This window comes from Mercenaria mercenaria, chromosome 1 (assembly GCF_021730395.1).
Source record: "Mercenaria mercenaria strain notata chromosome 1, MADL_Memer_1, whole genome shotgun sequence".
NCBI classification, from domain to species: Eukaryota; Metazoa; Mollusca; class Bivalvia; order Venerida; family Veneridae; genus Mercenaria; species Mercenaria mercenaria.
In genome coordinates this window covers 63,098,093-63,114,773 of record NC_069361.1, presented here as the reverse complement: position 1 = coordinate 63,114,773, position 16,681 = coordinate 63,098,093, and the positions used below count along the sequence as shown (strand labels likewise).

General features: G+C 35.6%; 1 protein-coding gene across 3 annotated transcripts in view; it reads left to right on the top strand.

Moving 5' to 3' along the window:
• Positions 1 to 10,628, top strand: part of LOC123536073 (poly(A) polymerase type 3-like) — a 45,313-nt gene extending 34,685 nt beyond the window's left edge. Inside the window, exons 22-23 of one of the 3 annotated variants that reach the window (XM_045318886.2) lie at positions 316 to 353; positions 775 to 914. In XM_045318886.2, the coding sequence (XP_045174821.1) occupies positions 316 to 321 (6 nt within the window). In that variant the 3' untranslated portion in view covers positions 322 to 353; positions 775 to 914. Of the gene's footprint in view, positions 1 to 315 lie in introns of all 3 variants that reach the window. The other 2 variants (XM_045318876.2, XM_053549227.1) reach the window with 2 other exon arrangements.
• Positions 10,629 to 16,681: the final 6,053 nt, after the last annotated feature.

Sequence of the window (16,681 nt, the reverse complement as noted above, 5' to 3'; positions counted from 1 at the left end):
TTGGTATAAAATTTCTTCTTCTTTTTTTTTTAAGAAAAATGTTTTTTTTTTCATTGGGACATGGATTCCTCGATTTTACTTGCTAAAGATACAATCAATAGGAATTGCATTTGTCCATTGGAATTAAACTTTGTGGATTGTTGCAACCGTGGAATTCAGGAAAATTAGTCCCCAATGTATATAACTGATTTCACAATAGACCAAATACGAATATGAAATAAGAGAAATGAACAGTATCTTATTGTTAAAACTGTTTCACTCAAACATTGCATGCTTCATCATCATTGCTAAAGTTTAACACACATTTACTTCCAGGCATGATGTTAGCTGGCAAAAGGGAGATAATGCACAAGGTTGTCCTAGTTTAAACACAAATAATCCTTCTGTTCTAAACTCTAAAACACTGCTTCATATTATTGAATACACTGTTATAGCATATACAATATAGTATCACACATGTTTTTGCAGTTTGTTAATGTAATTAAAGAAGAAAAAAGAAAATAGTTACCAAGGAAACATTCCACGTTACACATGTCAATGGCCTACAAAATTTGGAGACTTGTATTCAATTAAAACTTCTGTCGTTGTTTTGCAAACATATCTATACGACTAGAAATAGCTCCCTTTCGCATAAAGATATTTTGATTATTGTTATAAATACTAGGAGTATTGATCAGTTTGTCATAGATATTACTTTGTTGAATTTTCATGCGAGAAGACTGTAGTGCTATTTTTAATATTTGTGTTTAACTGTGGACATACTCTGCCTTGTAGGCAAGAGGACGTCGGCTACCTAGCAAGGAAGTACCAGATCTGTTAAGTCCACTGGCCCAGAATTCTGCAACCACACCACCTACAGCAGCGACAGTACCCAAACACACAATTAAAATGGTACTTAAGAGATGACTGTTAAAATGTGTTCATCTTATTAACTGATCTTGTTTTTGCTTGATTTGTTATCTGCGTCAAAAGTCACAATTGCAATAATAATTTTCATTCTTTCCATTGCCTTATTACAAATTGTTTGTACAGTAATTACACATATGACAAGCTGTATTACACTGGCCAATATCTCAAAGTTCCATTAGGTAAAGTCTGTTTTCATGGACTTAAGATTCTTTTTTTTTTATGAAAAACACTTCTTCATGCTAAATACGTCCTACAGTCTATAAAGAATGTGTGAACTGCATTCAAGCTAACTGAAGCAAAGCATGAGAAAATGATAGTTAGCATCTCGAAACAACCATCTATCACCTAGTTTCACTTCTCAAGATTTTCAGTGTGCAAGGTATTCTTAGTTGTCCACTCTTAAAATGACCACCTGTAATAACATGTTATTATTCCTGGTTACCTGGTGGTATTAAAGGTGCCTAGTGTATTTATTGCTCCAGTAAGCTGTCTGCAGTCCCATCTCCATCAGCTATGTTTGGTGTTGTACATACCAAGTAGCACCATTGTGTTATGCAAGTGGAAATTATTGTATCTTGTTCTTTACTTATATGCAGTTACAATAGTTTCATGCTTAGCCCTCAAATTGTTATGTTGTTGAAATTGGAGGAAAGGTCACCTTTAGGAAATTTGTTATGGTATAATAGCAAAGTGTTTTTCAAAGCCAATGGTAAAATGTGTTTAAGAACTTGCTGAATACTTTTAATTTTGGTTACTGCCTTTTTTGTTGGTTTTTTATACTTAAGTCAAGATTAGTGCATTTCTTATCTGACTATACACAGTGGAGTATGTTTATTATGAAGTTAGGGCAATGTGAGAAGTCTCTGTTTATAAATGCTGAACTTAATTAAATGAAACTGGTAGCTTTTACATCTTATACATTACATAATCTATATTTAACAGCTGTCTGGCTATCCAGGTAGTACATAATGTGCAGGAAGTAATTTAGCACAATAACTCTCATAGCCTGTAATAATAGGAATAATTTACTATACTTAATGCTTGCAGCTGTCTTTAACTGTGGGAATTGTGGGCAGAACACTTCAGTGTAATCATTGAGCTGACTAGGATTGAAGTCGGAATCCTAAGCCCTTTTTTCACATTAATTATTGTACATATATTTTATCTAAAGTTTCATTTGTAAATACCAGCAGTCATTTTTCATGTGTATATACACATACAGAATACCTCATATCCTGATTGTATATGTTTGCTTGTATATACTATTTTTTATTCCTCGAGAAACATCTTATATTAGTGCTTGTTTTGTCGTGTCGGGGTGGGAAGGATTTCTATTTTTCTATTAAAGATAATTTTGACAGCTTAATTTGTTTCAAAACTTAGATATGAGTTCATAAGCAATGTGAAGTTATCTGTTATAACAACTATTTGAAGTGGTCTTTGAATACAATAATGAGAATAATTGTTTATTATTGACCTTAATTAAAGAATTCATTTATAGTCGTCCCATTCCAATTGTTGCAGGTCTGTGTTGAAATAATTTTCAAGTTGTTCATATACACATTCTGCAGTTAACTTCATTGAAAATGTATTTGAGCTTTTATCACAGACTTCAAAATTTGACAACTGATTGTGCAGTATTTCACAAAGAAAGATTTGGGTTTTAAATTGCCCGAGACAAGCTTACACAGACCTCGAGTAGGAACCTGCTCCTCTTAAATGTAAGGTCTGGAAAGGGTGTCTGTGCTGAAGGGTTCCAGCAGAGTTACACAGAGTAGGAAATGTTTGTCATCTTGTTTGAAGGAACATTTTGTAAGTACTGGGAATAGACTTTGTTTTAAAGGTCCATTACTAAGGGAAAGTGAGTTGGCAATTTTTTTCATAGCCAGTGCATAGACTTCTGCAAGACACTAAATAATGAAGATTGACAGGTCAAAATTTACAGAAGGTCTTTGGAACTCAAAGAAATGTATGTGTATTATGTTGAAAATTCAATGAATCGACAGAATGACCCCCCAGGTCTTTTTAACTTTCTTCAGACTTCATAGAAAAATAATTGTACATATACTGCGATTTATTTCGAATTTCTACATACCTACTTTCATTTTCCAATAAAATGAAATAGTTTCTGTGCTTTTTAAAAGAAATTAAAATGTTCACTTTCCTTAGTATTGGACCTTTAAGTGTATTTGTCTCTTAACATTTTAATGTAATTAGGACATTGCCAAAATACAGAGCTTTCAATTTTAGTAACAGTACACTAGAAGGTAATGACTTAAGACTCATAAACTGTAAACTTTTTATACAATGTAAGGTATTTTCTGAGTTTTTGTCATGTAAGTACATACTAATGCCTTTAAACTGTCATTTTACAAGTCATCTAGTTTCAGTCATAAAGAGCTTCTGGTATTTTTCATCTGTTTTAGCTATTTAGATATTGTACTGTACATAGACATTTATGTATATAGTGTAAATACCAAGTTTCAGGAATTACAGGATCATAAGTAATACATGCATTGATTGTAAATCATTCTTAACTGTTTGGTATTGATTACCTGGTCATTTTTGTTATGTCTCCAAAATTTTGGGGTTGGGAGAGGCACTTAGAGTTGCCCTTGTCGATCCATTTGAAAAAAGTATTTTTGGCCCAGGGTCATCAAACCTCACAGGATTGTCATTCAGTACAAGAATCTGTGCCCCTGATATTTAATTGGGATTGACTCAGTCACACCAGAGTTGTTGTCTTTGACTTTGTGAAAAATACTAGGGATGGGAACGAATACTGAAATCAATATTCGAATATTGGTTTGCCATATTCGAATATTCGGTTTGTTTTAATGGAAGCTTTGAATTCTTATTAAGTGATTGCCATATACTTGTTTAAAAACGTGAATCATCATAGTAATAAGGCCTAAAAAAATGTTTGTTTCGGGTAACCCGACCCTAGCGTTTTATATCACAATTCTGTCAGTATAATCATGAACATATTTAATTAATTCAGTGTTTTAGCTTCAAAATGATACAAAAAAAAGTCAAATCGGTTATAATTTAGACCGTCGCAACTTGAACTAAAAATAGCAGGTCGTCTAATTTAAGCACGTGTCGCGCTGTTGTATTACCGCCGCCATTTTGAAAATTTTCAATCGGCGTGTAAAAAGCCGATAAACTTAACAAATACAGACTTAAACCTCCTTCAGCATGATCTTATGCATCAATCATATGTTACATCTTGATTTTATTATAAACTACTTCAAAATTTATTTCGAATACGGCCGATTGCGGATGAAAACTTATTCTGCGGACAGTCTGAAATGTTGTACAAAATATTGTAGAAAGATCGACAATATCTACATTTGGTATTGATTTCAAAAAAAAAAATAAATGTAAAATTTGTTACATAAAACAGGCGTCAATAAAAATGAACAAATGTAAAAAGGCATCACATTTACGCCTGTGGCAAACTGTTAATCCGTAACGATGACCCCTGCTAATTATGCATTGCAATTTTCTTGTTTTTTTTTTTGACATGCATCTGACACATTTACGCCTGTTGCACACTGTTAATCCGTAAATGTGACCCCTGCCAATTATACATTGCTGTTTTCTTGTTAACTGGACATCTTTTGATACGCGGTAAACAAACACGACAGAACAAACGGATTTATTCTGCAGAATTAGCATGTTTATATTGCCCAAAATCAACGATACTTACTTTGAAAAAAAAAAACTATACAATAATTTTCGAATATTCTAATTTGATTTTCATATTTGAATATTGGACCGATTTTCGAATATTCGTTCCCATCCCTAAAAAATACACATAAAGAGCTTGAAATTTTGTGTTGCATATATCTTAAAAATATTTGACCTAGAGGCATGAAGCCATGTAGGAATATTACTCAGCATGTGAACGCGTGCACCTAAGTTTTGTTTTGGATTTCACTATGCAAAACAATAGTTGTGGCCTATGACTTGGTGGAAATATGCATTAAGGGCATAAAAGTTTGTATCCCATACATCTCAAAAAATATTTTGACTTAAGAGTCATAAAACATTAGAGGATTGTTATATAGCATGTGAAGTTGTGCACCTGGTGTTCTGTTTGGGATTTCACTCAGCCAGGCCAGAGTTATGGTCCTTGACTTAGAGAAAAATACACATAAACTGCTTAAAACTTCGTGTTGTATATATCTTAAAAAAATATTTCACCTGAAACCATGTACAGTGATGGGAAGTGCGGGACACTAGTGTCCTATGGACACAGATATAGTTTTCTGTTAAATATCACTTGTTCTGTTAAAAAACAAAAGAATTTAACTGGATAAAAGACATTGACTGCCTTACTTCCAGCCTAAAGGGATATTCAAGCATTTTTAGCTCACCTGTCACATAGTGACAGGGTGAGCTTTTGTGATCGCCCTTCATCCGTCATCCGTCCACAATTTCTTTAGAACACGATAGAGACCACATTATGCAAGTAATTTTTATCAAACTTATACAAAACTTGTATTGGCATGATATCTCGATTCCTTACGAAAACTGGCCAGACCCCATCATGGGTTCTAGAGTTATTGCCCCTTAAAGGGCACACAACTTGTATCACCATAAGATCTTGGTTCCTTTCTTGAACTGGCCAGATCCCATTATGGGTTCCAGACTTATGGCCCCTGAAAGGGCCAAAATTAGCTATTTTGACCTTGTCTGCACAATAGCAGCTTTATTTATGATTTGATTTTTACCAAACTTGCACACAACTTGTAAGAAATAGCCAGATTCTTTTTTGGGTTTCAGAGTTATGGTCCCTGAAAGGGCCATAATTAGCTATTTTGACCTTGTCTGCACAATAGCAGCTTCATTTATGATTTGATTTTAACCAAACTCGCATGGTTTTCAAAATAATTTTACACAAATGTTTCTTGTGTGACCCTCTGCCAAATTCCTTCAAATAATTTTGATTCATTGAAAAAGTGGCCACCTTGGGGAGGGGCTCATTTTCCCATATGGCTATACAGAAAACTTCTTGTATGAAACTATTGGCCTGATTTGAAAATAATTTTATTTGAAGTAACTTTTAAGAAAATTTCAACTATATTTCCTCATAATTCTTTTGATTGATCTTGATTATGATTTTTTGACCTTCTTGTCCTAAAGTGCAATGATAACAGGTGAGTGATATAGGGCCATTATGGCCCTCTTGTTAATGAAATATGGACTGATTGATGCTTTTTTTACCCAGTTCTGGTTTAGCATTTGATGAGTATAAATGTTGCTATCTTGACAAGTCATGAAATATGTTACACATTATCCAATCAAAATTATCACTCTTAAAATTAAATTATTTAACTTGTCCAAGGTAAAATTAAAAAGGAGTAATACATTCTTGTAATACATTTTGCATACAAATGTACGAGTAGCAAAAAATACGAAAATGTGATCATGCATTTCTACAGTTTAAATTATTTGTTTTTGTTACAGTTAAAATAATTTGTTTATCTTAACTTTATCTGTCATTAGAATATGAATACCGGTATCCCAATTTTTAGCTCACCTGTCACAAAGTGACAAGGTGAGCTTTTGTGATCGCGCGTCGTCCGTTGTGCGTACATGCGTCCGTGCGTCCGTAAACTTTTGCTTGTGACCACTCTAGAGGTCACATTTTTCATGGGATCTTTATGAAAGTTGGTCAGAATGTTCCCCTTGATGATATCTAGGTCAAGTTCGAAACTGGGTCACGTGCCTTCAAAAACTAGGTCAGTAGGTCTAAAAATAGAAAAACCTTGTGACCTCTCTAGAGGCCATATTTTTCATGGGATCTGTATGAAAGTTGGTCTGAATGTTCATCTTGATGATATCTAGGTCAAGTTCGAAACTGGGTCACATGCCTTCAAAAACTAGGTCAGTAGGTCTTAAAATAGAAAAACCTTGTGACCTTTCTAGAGGCCATATATTTCACAAGATCTTCATGAAAATTGGTCAGAACGTTCACCTTGATGATATCTAGGTCAAGTTCGAAACTGGGTCACGTGCCTCAAAAACTAGGTCAGTAGGTCAAGTAATAGAAAAACCTTGTGACCTCTCTAAAGGCCATATTTTTCATGGGATCTGTATGAAAGTTGGTCTGAATGTTCATCTTGATGATATCTAGGTCAATTTCGAAACTGGGTCACGTGCGGTCAAAAACTAGGTCAGTAGGTCTAAAAATAGAAAAACCTTGTGACCTCTTTTGAGGCCATATATTTTATGAAATCTTCATGAAAATTTGTCAGACTGTTCACCTTGATGATATCTAAGTCAAGTTCGAAAGTGGGTCATGTGCCATCAAAAATTAGGTCAGTAGTCAAATAATAGAAAAACCTTTTGACCTCTCTAGTGGCCATATTTTCCATGGGATCTGTATGAAAGTTGGTGTGAATGTTCATCTTGATGATATCTAGGTCAAGTTCGAAACTGGGTCACGTGTGGTCAAAAACTAGGTCAGTAGGTCTAAAAATAGAAAAACCTTGTGACCTCTCTAAAGGCCATATTTTTCAATGGGTCTTCATGAAAGTTGGTCAGAATGTTCATCTTGATGATATCTAGGTCAAGTTTGACACAGGGTCATGTGCAGTCTAAAACTAGGTCAGTAGGTCTAAAAATAGAAAAACCTTGTGACCTCTCTAGAGGCCATACTTGTGAATGGAACTCCATAAAAATTGGTCAGAATGTTCACCTTGATGATATCTAGGTCATTATCGAAAGTGGGTCACGTGCCGTCAAAAAGTAGGTCAGTAGGTCAAATAATGAAAAAACGTTGTGACCTCTCTAGAGGCCATATTTTTCATGGGATCTGTATGAAAGTTGGTCTTAATGGTCATCTTGATGATATCTAGGTCAAGTTTGAAACTGGGTCAACTGCGATCAAAAACTAGGTCAGTAGGTCTTGAAATAGAAAAACCTTGTGACCTCTCTAGAGGCCATACCCTTGAATGGATCTTCATGAAAATTGGTCAGAATGTTCACCTTGATGATATCTAGGTCAAGATTGAAACTGGGTCACGTGCCTTAAAAAACTAGGTCAATAGGTCAAATAATAGAAAAACCTTGTGACCTCTCTAGAGACCATATTTTTCAATGGATCTTCATGAAAATTGGTCAGAATTTTTATCTTGATAATACCTAGGTCAAGTTCAAAACTGGGTCACATGAGTTCGAAAACTAGGTCACTATGTCAAATAATAGAAAAAACGACGTCATACTCAAAACTGGATCATGTGGGAAGAGGTGAGCGATTCAGGACCATCATGGTCCTCTTGTTTTCATTATCTGACCTGAATATCCCTTTAAAGAATATTGTAAGTTGTTTCTGTTAGAGAGAGGAGGGCAAGGAATAGTTGTTTTAATGGGGCAGTGATTATCACAAATGATGACATTTCTAACAGATACTCTGATTTAGCGCTTTTTCCTCATTTCCATTTTTAGCTCGACTATACGAAGTATAAGGAGAGCTATCCTACTCACCCCGGCGTCGGCGTCTTTCCGCGTCCCCACCTTGGTTAAAGTTTTGGTGCACTTTTTCTTTTTTCAACTTATCTCTGTAATTACTTGATGGATTTGATTCAAACTTGAAATACTTATTCCTCATCATCATCCACATCACCTGACATAAGGGCCATAACTCTGGCACCAATATTTCATGAATTATCCCCCCTATTTCACTTAGAATTTCAGGTTAAAGTTTTGATGCACTTTCACTCTATCTCTATTATTACTGAATGGATTTGATTCAAACTTGAAATAGTTGTTCAACATCATCACCCACATCATATGACACAAGGTGCTTAACTCTGGCACCATATTTTCATGAATTATTCCCCCTTTTTACTTAGAATTTCAGGTTAAAGTTTTGGTGCACTTTCACTCTACCTCTGTTATTACTGAATGGATTTGATAAAAACTTGAAATAGAGCATCATCACCCACATTATATGACACAAGATGCATAACTCTGGCACAATTTTTCATGAATTATTCCCCTTTCTACTTAGAATTTCAGGTTAAAGTTTTATGCACTTTCACTCTATTTCTGTTATTACTGAATGGATCTGATTCAAACTTAAACAATTGTTCAACATCATTACCCTTATCATATTACACAAGGTGCATAACTCTGGGACCAATTTTTCATGAATTATTTCCCCTTTTTACTTAGAATTTTAGGTTAAAGTTTTGATGCACTTTCACTCTGTCTCTGTTATTACTGAATGGATTTGATTCAAACTTAAAATAGTTGTTCAACATCATCACCCACACCATATGATGCAAGGTGCATAACTCTGGCACCCATTTTACATTAATTATTCCCCCTTTTTACTTAGAATTTTAGGTTAAAGTTTTGATGCACTTTCACTCTGTCTCTGTTATTACTGAATGGATTTGATTCAAACTTAAAATAGTTGTTCAGCATCATCACCCACACTATATGACACAAGCTGCATAACTATGGCACCAATATTTAATGAATTATGCCCCTTTTTGCTTAGGATATACTTATATAGTGTTTTGATACATTTTATCTTTACCTCTCTTATTACTTTAAGTTGATATTTTTGACATAGGCTCAGGCTATTGTGCAATATCTTCATCCACAATTGGAGTAATTAAACACTTCAGTGACAGCTCTTGTTTCCTCAGATGTGCCCAGTTTCACTATCCAGCATCGAAATAGTCGAGCGCGCTGTCTCCAGTGACAGCTCTTGTTTCTTTAATTAGAAAAAAGTTGTAATCTTTATTCAGAGTAATTTCATTGTATTGTGTTCAACTGTATCTTTTTAAAATGAGAAAAAAATGTTAACTAAACATAGAGGAGTATATTATTTGCTGCCACTTGAAGTTTTTTTGTTTTAGTATTTCTTAGAAAACAGGATATGGATGAACAAGTAACAGTTTTGTCTGACATGTGTTTAAAGTTGCTTCTTTCTGTACTACACACAAAGTGTATGTCATCTTTGGAGTCTACACATAAAGTGTATGTCATCTTTGGAGTCAGTCTACACATAAAGTGTACGTCATCTTTGGAGTCTACACATAAAGTGTATGTCATCTTTTGAGACTACACATATAGTGTATGTCATCTTTTGAGACTACACATAAAGTGTATGTCATCTTTTGAGACTACACATATAGAGTATGTCATCTTTCGAGACTACACATATAGTGTATGTCATCTTTGGAGTCTACACATAAAGAGTATGTCATCTTTTGAGACTACACATATAGTGTATATCATCTTTCTAGACTACACATACCAGGGGAGAACAACTCTCCTGTGTATATTTGCATATTTAATAACATTTTCCCCTCTCAATGTAACTTGATAGTAAAATACATAAAAAGGTAAGTTGAAAAATTTAAAAGAGAATAACAAATTTTTTAGTCAACATTTCAGTATATTAATTTACTTATTTCTTTGTTTCTTGCTTGTTAAATGTACTTGTATATTACTTTGAAGTTCTTCATTTGCAACATTGTGTAAACTTTTTAACTTTTATAATCTTTGTAAAATATTTCAAGATTTTAGGGTTAAAAAGAAAATTTAATTGTAACAATGGATAAAAGTGTATATAAGTACTGTGTTGTGTTGACAGGGTTGATCAACAAGTGTATTATGTTCTTCTTATGTTTGTAATATAATGAAACTGTTATTATATTTTAAAAAACAAAATAAAATGTGAAAATCTGTTACAGTAGCTTAAATTTTGCATCCCATTGTCATTCAAAGATTGAAATGAAGTATATTTTAATGTGGGAATGGTTACCAACAGTTGTCAGGATTCTGTTGGGTTTATGCTGAGGTACTTTCCATTCCATACTTTCCACATCATACTATGCTTTCAGCACCAAACTTCCAAACCATACTAAACTTTCTACGGCATATCCTCCACACCTTACTATACTTTCCACACTATACTATACTTTCCTCACAAAACTTTAGACACCATACTATACTTTCCACACCATACTTGACTTTCAACAGACTTCCCACACCTTACTATACTTTCCCCACCATACTTGACTTTCAACAGACTTCCCACACCTTACTATACTTTCCCCACCATACTTGACTTTCAACAGACTTCCCACACCATACTATACTTTCCCCACCATACTTGACTTTCAACAGACTTCCCACCACGTACTATACTTTCCACACCATACTTGACTTTCAACATACTTCCCACACATTACTATACTTTCCACACCATACTATTCTTTCCTCATAAAACTTTAGACACCATACTATACTTTCCACACCATACTTGACTTTCAACAGACTTATGACACCTTACTATACTTTCCACACTATACTATTCTTTCCTCACAAAACTTTCCACACCATACTTGACTTTCAACAGACTTCCCACACATTACTATACTTCCCACACTATACTATTCTTTCCTCACAAAACTTTCCACACCATACTATACTTTCCACACCATACTTGACTTTCAACAGACTTCCCACCCCTCACTATACTTTCCACACTATACTATTCTTTCCTCACAAAACTTTCCACACCATACTATACTTTCCACACCATACTTGACTTTCAACAGACTTCCCACACCTTACTATACTTTCCACACTATACTATTCTTTCCTCACAAAACTTTCCACACCATACTATACTTTCCACACCATACTTGACTTTCAACAGACTTCCGACACCTTACTATACTTTCCCCACTATACTATTCTTTCCTCACAAAACTTTAGATACCATACTACACTTTCCACACCATACTTGACTTTCAATAGACTTCCAACACCTTACTATACTTTCCTCACAAAACTTTAGATATCATACTACACTTTCCACACCATACTTGACTTTCAACAGACTTCCCACACCTTACTATACTTTCCACACTATACTATTCTTTCCTCACAAAACCTTCCACACCATACTATACTTTCAACAAACTTCCCAACCATACTATACTTTCCACACCATGCTATACTATCCACAACATACTTTACACCATACTATACTTTCCACACCGTGCTATACTTTCCACACTATACTATACTTTCCACACCATACTATACTTTCAACACTATACTAGACTTACCACACCATACAATACTTTCCACACCATACCTTTTACACCATACAATACTTTCCACATCATGCTATACTTTCCATGCCATTCTTTCCACATGAGTAGAAAAGGCTTTAAACGTGCAACCACTATGACAACTGCCCAATTACACTTGCCTAATGATTTTATTAGTATAGGTAGATGGTCCGTTGTCTATCGTCCACAATTTACATAATTCTACTGGTAAAAGAAACACCCATATTGGTCTGTAGCATCCTGGTAAGGTCCTCTTCCAAGTTTATACAAATGATAGCGCTTTACCCCTGTTAGGGTCTGCTAGAGCAAAAAGTTAAACATTCAAACAGTTTTTTTTAGCTCACCTGTCACAAAGTGACAAGGTGAGCTTTTGTGATCGTGCGGTGTCCGTCGTCCGTCCGAGCGTCTGTAAACTTTTGCTTGTGACCACTCTAGAGGTCACATTTTTCATGGGATCTTTATGAAAATTGGTCAGAATATTCATCTTGATGATATCTAGGTCAAGTTCGAAACTGGGTCACGTGCCATCAAAAACTAGGTCAGTAGGTCTAAAAATAGAAAAACCTTGTGACCTCTCTACAGGCCATATTTTTCATGGGATCTGTATGAAAGTTGGTCTGAATGTTCATCTTGATGATATCTAGGTCAGTTTCGAAAGTGGGTCATGTGCCATCAAAAACTAGGTCAGTAGGTCAAATAATAGAAAAACCTTGTGACCTCTCTAAAGGCCATATTTTTCATGGAATCTGTATGAAAGTTGGTCTGAATGTTCATCTTGATGATATCTAGGTCAAGTTCGAAACAGGGTCATGTGCGGTCAAAAACTAGGTCAGTAGGTCTAAAAATAGAAAAACCTTGTGACCTCTCTAGAGGCCATACTTGTGAATGGATCTCAATAAAAATTGGTCAGAATGTTCACCTTGATGATATCTAGGTCAAGTTTGAAACTGGGTTATGTGCCTTAAAAAACTAGGTCAGTAGGTCAAATAATAAAAAAACCATGTGACCTCTCTAGAGGCCATACTTTTCATGGGATCTGTATGAAAGTTGGTCTGAATGTTTATCTTGATGATACCTAGGTCAAGTTTGAAACTGGGTTAACTGCGGTCAAAAACTAGGTCAGTAGGTCTAAAATTATTAAAATCTTTTGACCTCTCTAGAGGCCATATTTTTCAATGGATTTTCATGAAAATTGATCTGAATGTTCACCTTGATGATATCTAGGTCAATTTCGAAACTGGGTCACGTGCGGTCAAAAACTAGGCCAGTAGGTATAAAAATAGAAAAACCTTGTGACCTCTCTAGAGGCCATATTTTTCATGAGATCTTCATGAAAATTAGTGAGAATGTTTACCTTGATGATATCTAGGTCAAATTCAAAACAGGGTCACGTACCTTCGAAAACTAGGTCAATAGGTCAAATAATAGAAAAACCTTGTGACCTCTCTAGAGACCATATTTTTCAATGGATCTTCTTGAAAATTGGTCAGAATTTTTATCTTGATAATATCTAGGTCAAGTTCAAAACTGGGTCACATGAGCTCAAAAACTAGGTCACTATGTCAAATAATAGAAAAAACGACGTCATACTCAAAACTGGATCATGTGGGAAGAGGTGAGCGATTCAGGACCATCATGGTCCTCTTGTCTTGAAAACCGCTTGATGTATCTTATTAAACTTGGTCTGTAGCACAGTTATATGGTCCTTTCCTTATTTTGTTAATCGTCTCAGTCTGTCCGTAACATTTTGTGTCCGCTCTGTATCTCCTAAACCCCTTGAAGGATTTTCACAAAACTTTGGTCAAATGTTCGCCTCATCAAGACGATGTACAGAAACCATGAGTCAGCTGTGTCGGCTTAAGGTCACAACTAAAGGTCAAAGGTTTGAGCCTTCCATTTCTTGTCCGCTCTGTATCTCCTAAACCCCTTGAAGGATAATCATGAAACTTGGGTCAAATGATCACCTCATCAAGATGATGTGCAGAACCGCTGAGTCAGCCATGTCTGCTCAAGGTCAAGGTCACAACTCTAGGTCAAAGATTTGAGCCTTCCATTTCGTGTCTGATCTGTATTTCCTAAATCTCTTGGAAGTATTATCATGAAACTTGGGTCAGATGATCACCTCATCAAGACGATGTGCAGAACCCATGAGTCAGCCATGTCGGCTCAAGGTCAAAGGTTTGAGCCTTCCATTTCGTGTTCGCTCAGTATCTCCTTAATCCCTTGAAGGATAATCATGAAACTTGGGTCAAATGATCACCTTATCAAGATGATGTGCAGAACCCATGAGTCAGCCATGTCGGCTAGGTCAAGGTCACAACTCAAGGTCAACGGTTTGAGCCTTCCATTTGGTGTCCACTCTGTATCTCCTCTACCCCTTGAAGGATAATCATGAAACTTGCATCAAATACGTCATCAAGACGATGTGCAGAACCCATGAGTCAGCCATGTCGGCTCAAGGTCAAGGTCAAACGTTTGAGCTTTCCATTTCGTGTCCGCTCTGTATCCGAAATCTCTTGGAAGTATAATCATGACACTTGGTTCAAATGATCACCCCATCAAGACGATGTGCAGAACCCATGAGTCAGCCATGTCGGCTCAAGGTTAAGGTCACAACTCAAGGTCAAAGGTTTGAGCTTTCCATTTCGTGTCCGCTCGCTATCTCCTAAACCCCTTGAAGGATAATCATGAAACTTGCACCAAATGAACATCTCATCAAGACGATGTGCAGAACCCATGAGTCGGCCATGTCGGCTCAAGGTCAAGGTCACAACTCGAGGTCAAAGGTTTGAGCCACTATCCATAACTGTTACAGTGGTGGGGGGTATAGCGGTCTTTCAGACTGCCTTGTTCAAATGGGGACAATTGGCACTTTTTAGGGGCTGCTAGCGCTAAATATAGAAATACCTTTAAATCCTTACATAAACCACCTCATGGATTTTCATCAAACTTAGTCTGTAGCATTATTATAAGTCCTCATCCAATTTTTTATTGGCCCTTTAAAGGCTTCTAGTACTGAAAAAAGAAATACTTTCAAAAAACTTCTCAAGAACTACTTGATGGATATTCATGTTCAAATGCGGACTATTGATCCCATTTCGGGGTCGCTGGAGCTAAATATAGAAATACCTTTAAATGACTTCTTCTCATGAGCCACATAACAGATTTTCATCAAACTGGGTCTTTATCATCAATATAAGCTAGAGTTAAAAATAGAAAAATCTTTAAATGACTTCTTCTCATGGGCTGCTTGGTGGTCTTCGTCAAACTTGGTCTGTAGCACCGTTGTAAGGTTCGGGGGAGGGAGGGGTGCAAATGGCTCTTTTAGGGGCGGCTAGAGCTGAAAATAATGACTTCTTTTCATGAACCGCATGAATGGATCTTCATCAAACTGTCGGTAGCATCATTATTAGGTCATCTCTCAAATATATTCAAATGAGAGTCTTTAGCCCTTTTTAGTGGTAGCTATAGACTTACACAGTTAGTTGTAATTAAACATTTCCCATTCTTTTTAAGAAAAATTATGTTTGTTTTTTTTTCTCAGAAAGTACTATTTGAGAGGATTTTATGGCAGAGATTGGTGCCAGTCTATGGTTGCTAGACTGTTTGTTACAACAATCACCTGCATAAGACTATGTATTACAAGCAAAGGCATTGGCCTCTAACTCAGAAGTCGATGTCAAACTTATAGGACAATAATTTAGATCGAAAATGAGGTTTTCAATTTTTTTAACTCAACTGATGGACTTTTTTTTCAAATAGTAGAGTTTTTGTTGTCACCCTTTCACTGGCGGAATTAACACCGTATACGTAAGGTGTGCCTTGCCGACACTATGAACGAGTGTCTATACGACACTTTCGAAGCTTTTAGCCAAAATAAAGAGGTACCTCTCCATGTTGTCATTTATTTGTCTTCTTAAATTTTCACATTTACGGACTAGAAATGGTACGTATTCGCACTACTTTTGCAACACCTTTTTTAATTAGATTTCAGAAAAGTATTTATAACTATATAACTTTACTTTTTCTCTCGGAAACAACACTAGGACGTGCCTCTATTATTTTTTTGTTTAAACTGCTAAATTCGAGTCCGATTTGTAATGATGTAATTTTTACATGTAGATCTAGATTAAGACTATGTAAGGAAATACTATTATTACATCACTTACTCCAAACATTTAGGTATTTCCAGTTTTTGGCATATATTGGTTGCTAGCGAGATGTGTATAAGTGCATGCACGAAGTTAAGATTTAATGTATGGGTTATGCTACGACGTATTGCATGATTACATCCAATGTTAGGATTCTTATAGGGTATGTTGTTACTGCAATGGTTCGTTGGAGTCAGAAAATGGGGCTGCAGCTGCACCTTGAAGAAAATATATTTGATGTTGCCAGAACACCCAAGTGCTCCATTTCAGAAATAATTTATAGCAGAACCATGTTTTAACATATCAAACAATAGGTAAATGTTATAACATACAGTTGTTTAAAGATCCACCACAACATAGTGACCTACTTTTCCCTCCCACATTAACTTCATGAAAATCAATCTGATAATACCGGTATCATACAGCTATATGTACAATGTGTAGGTGTCTCATCAGCCAATATGACTGGCTCTTTCAAGTAGGGTTGACACTATAATAAACAAACTC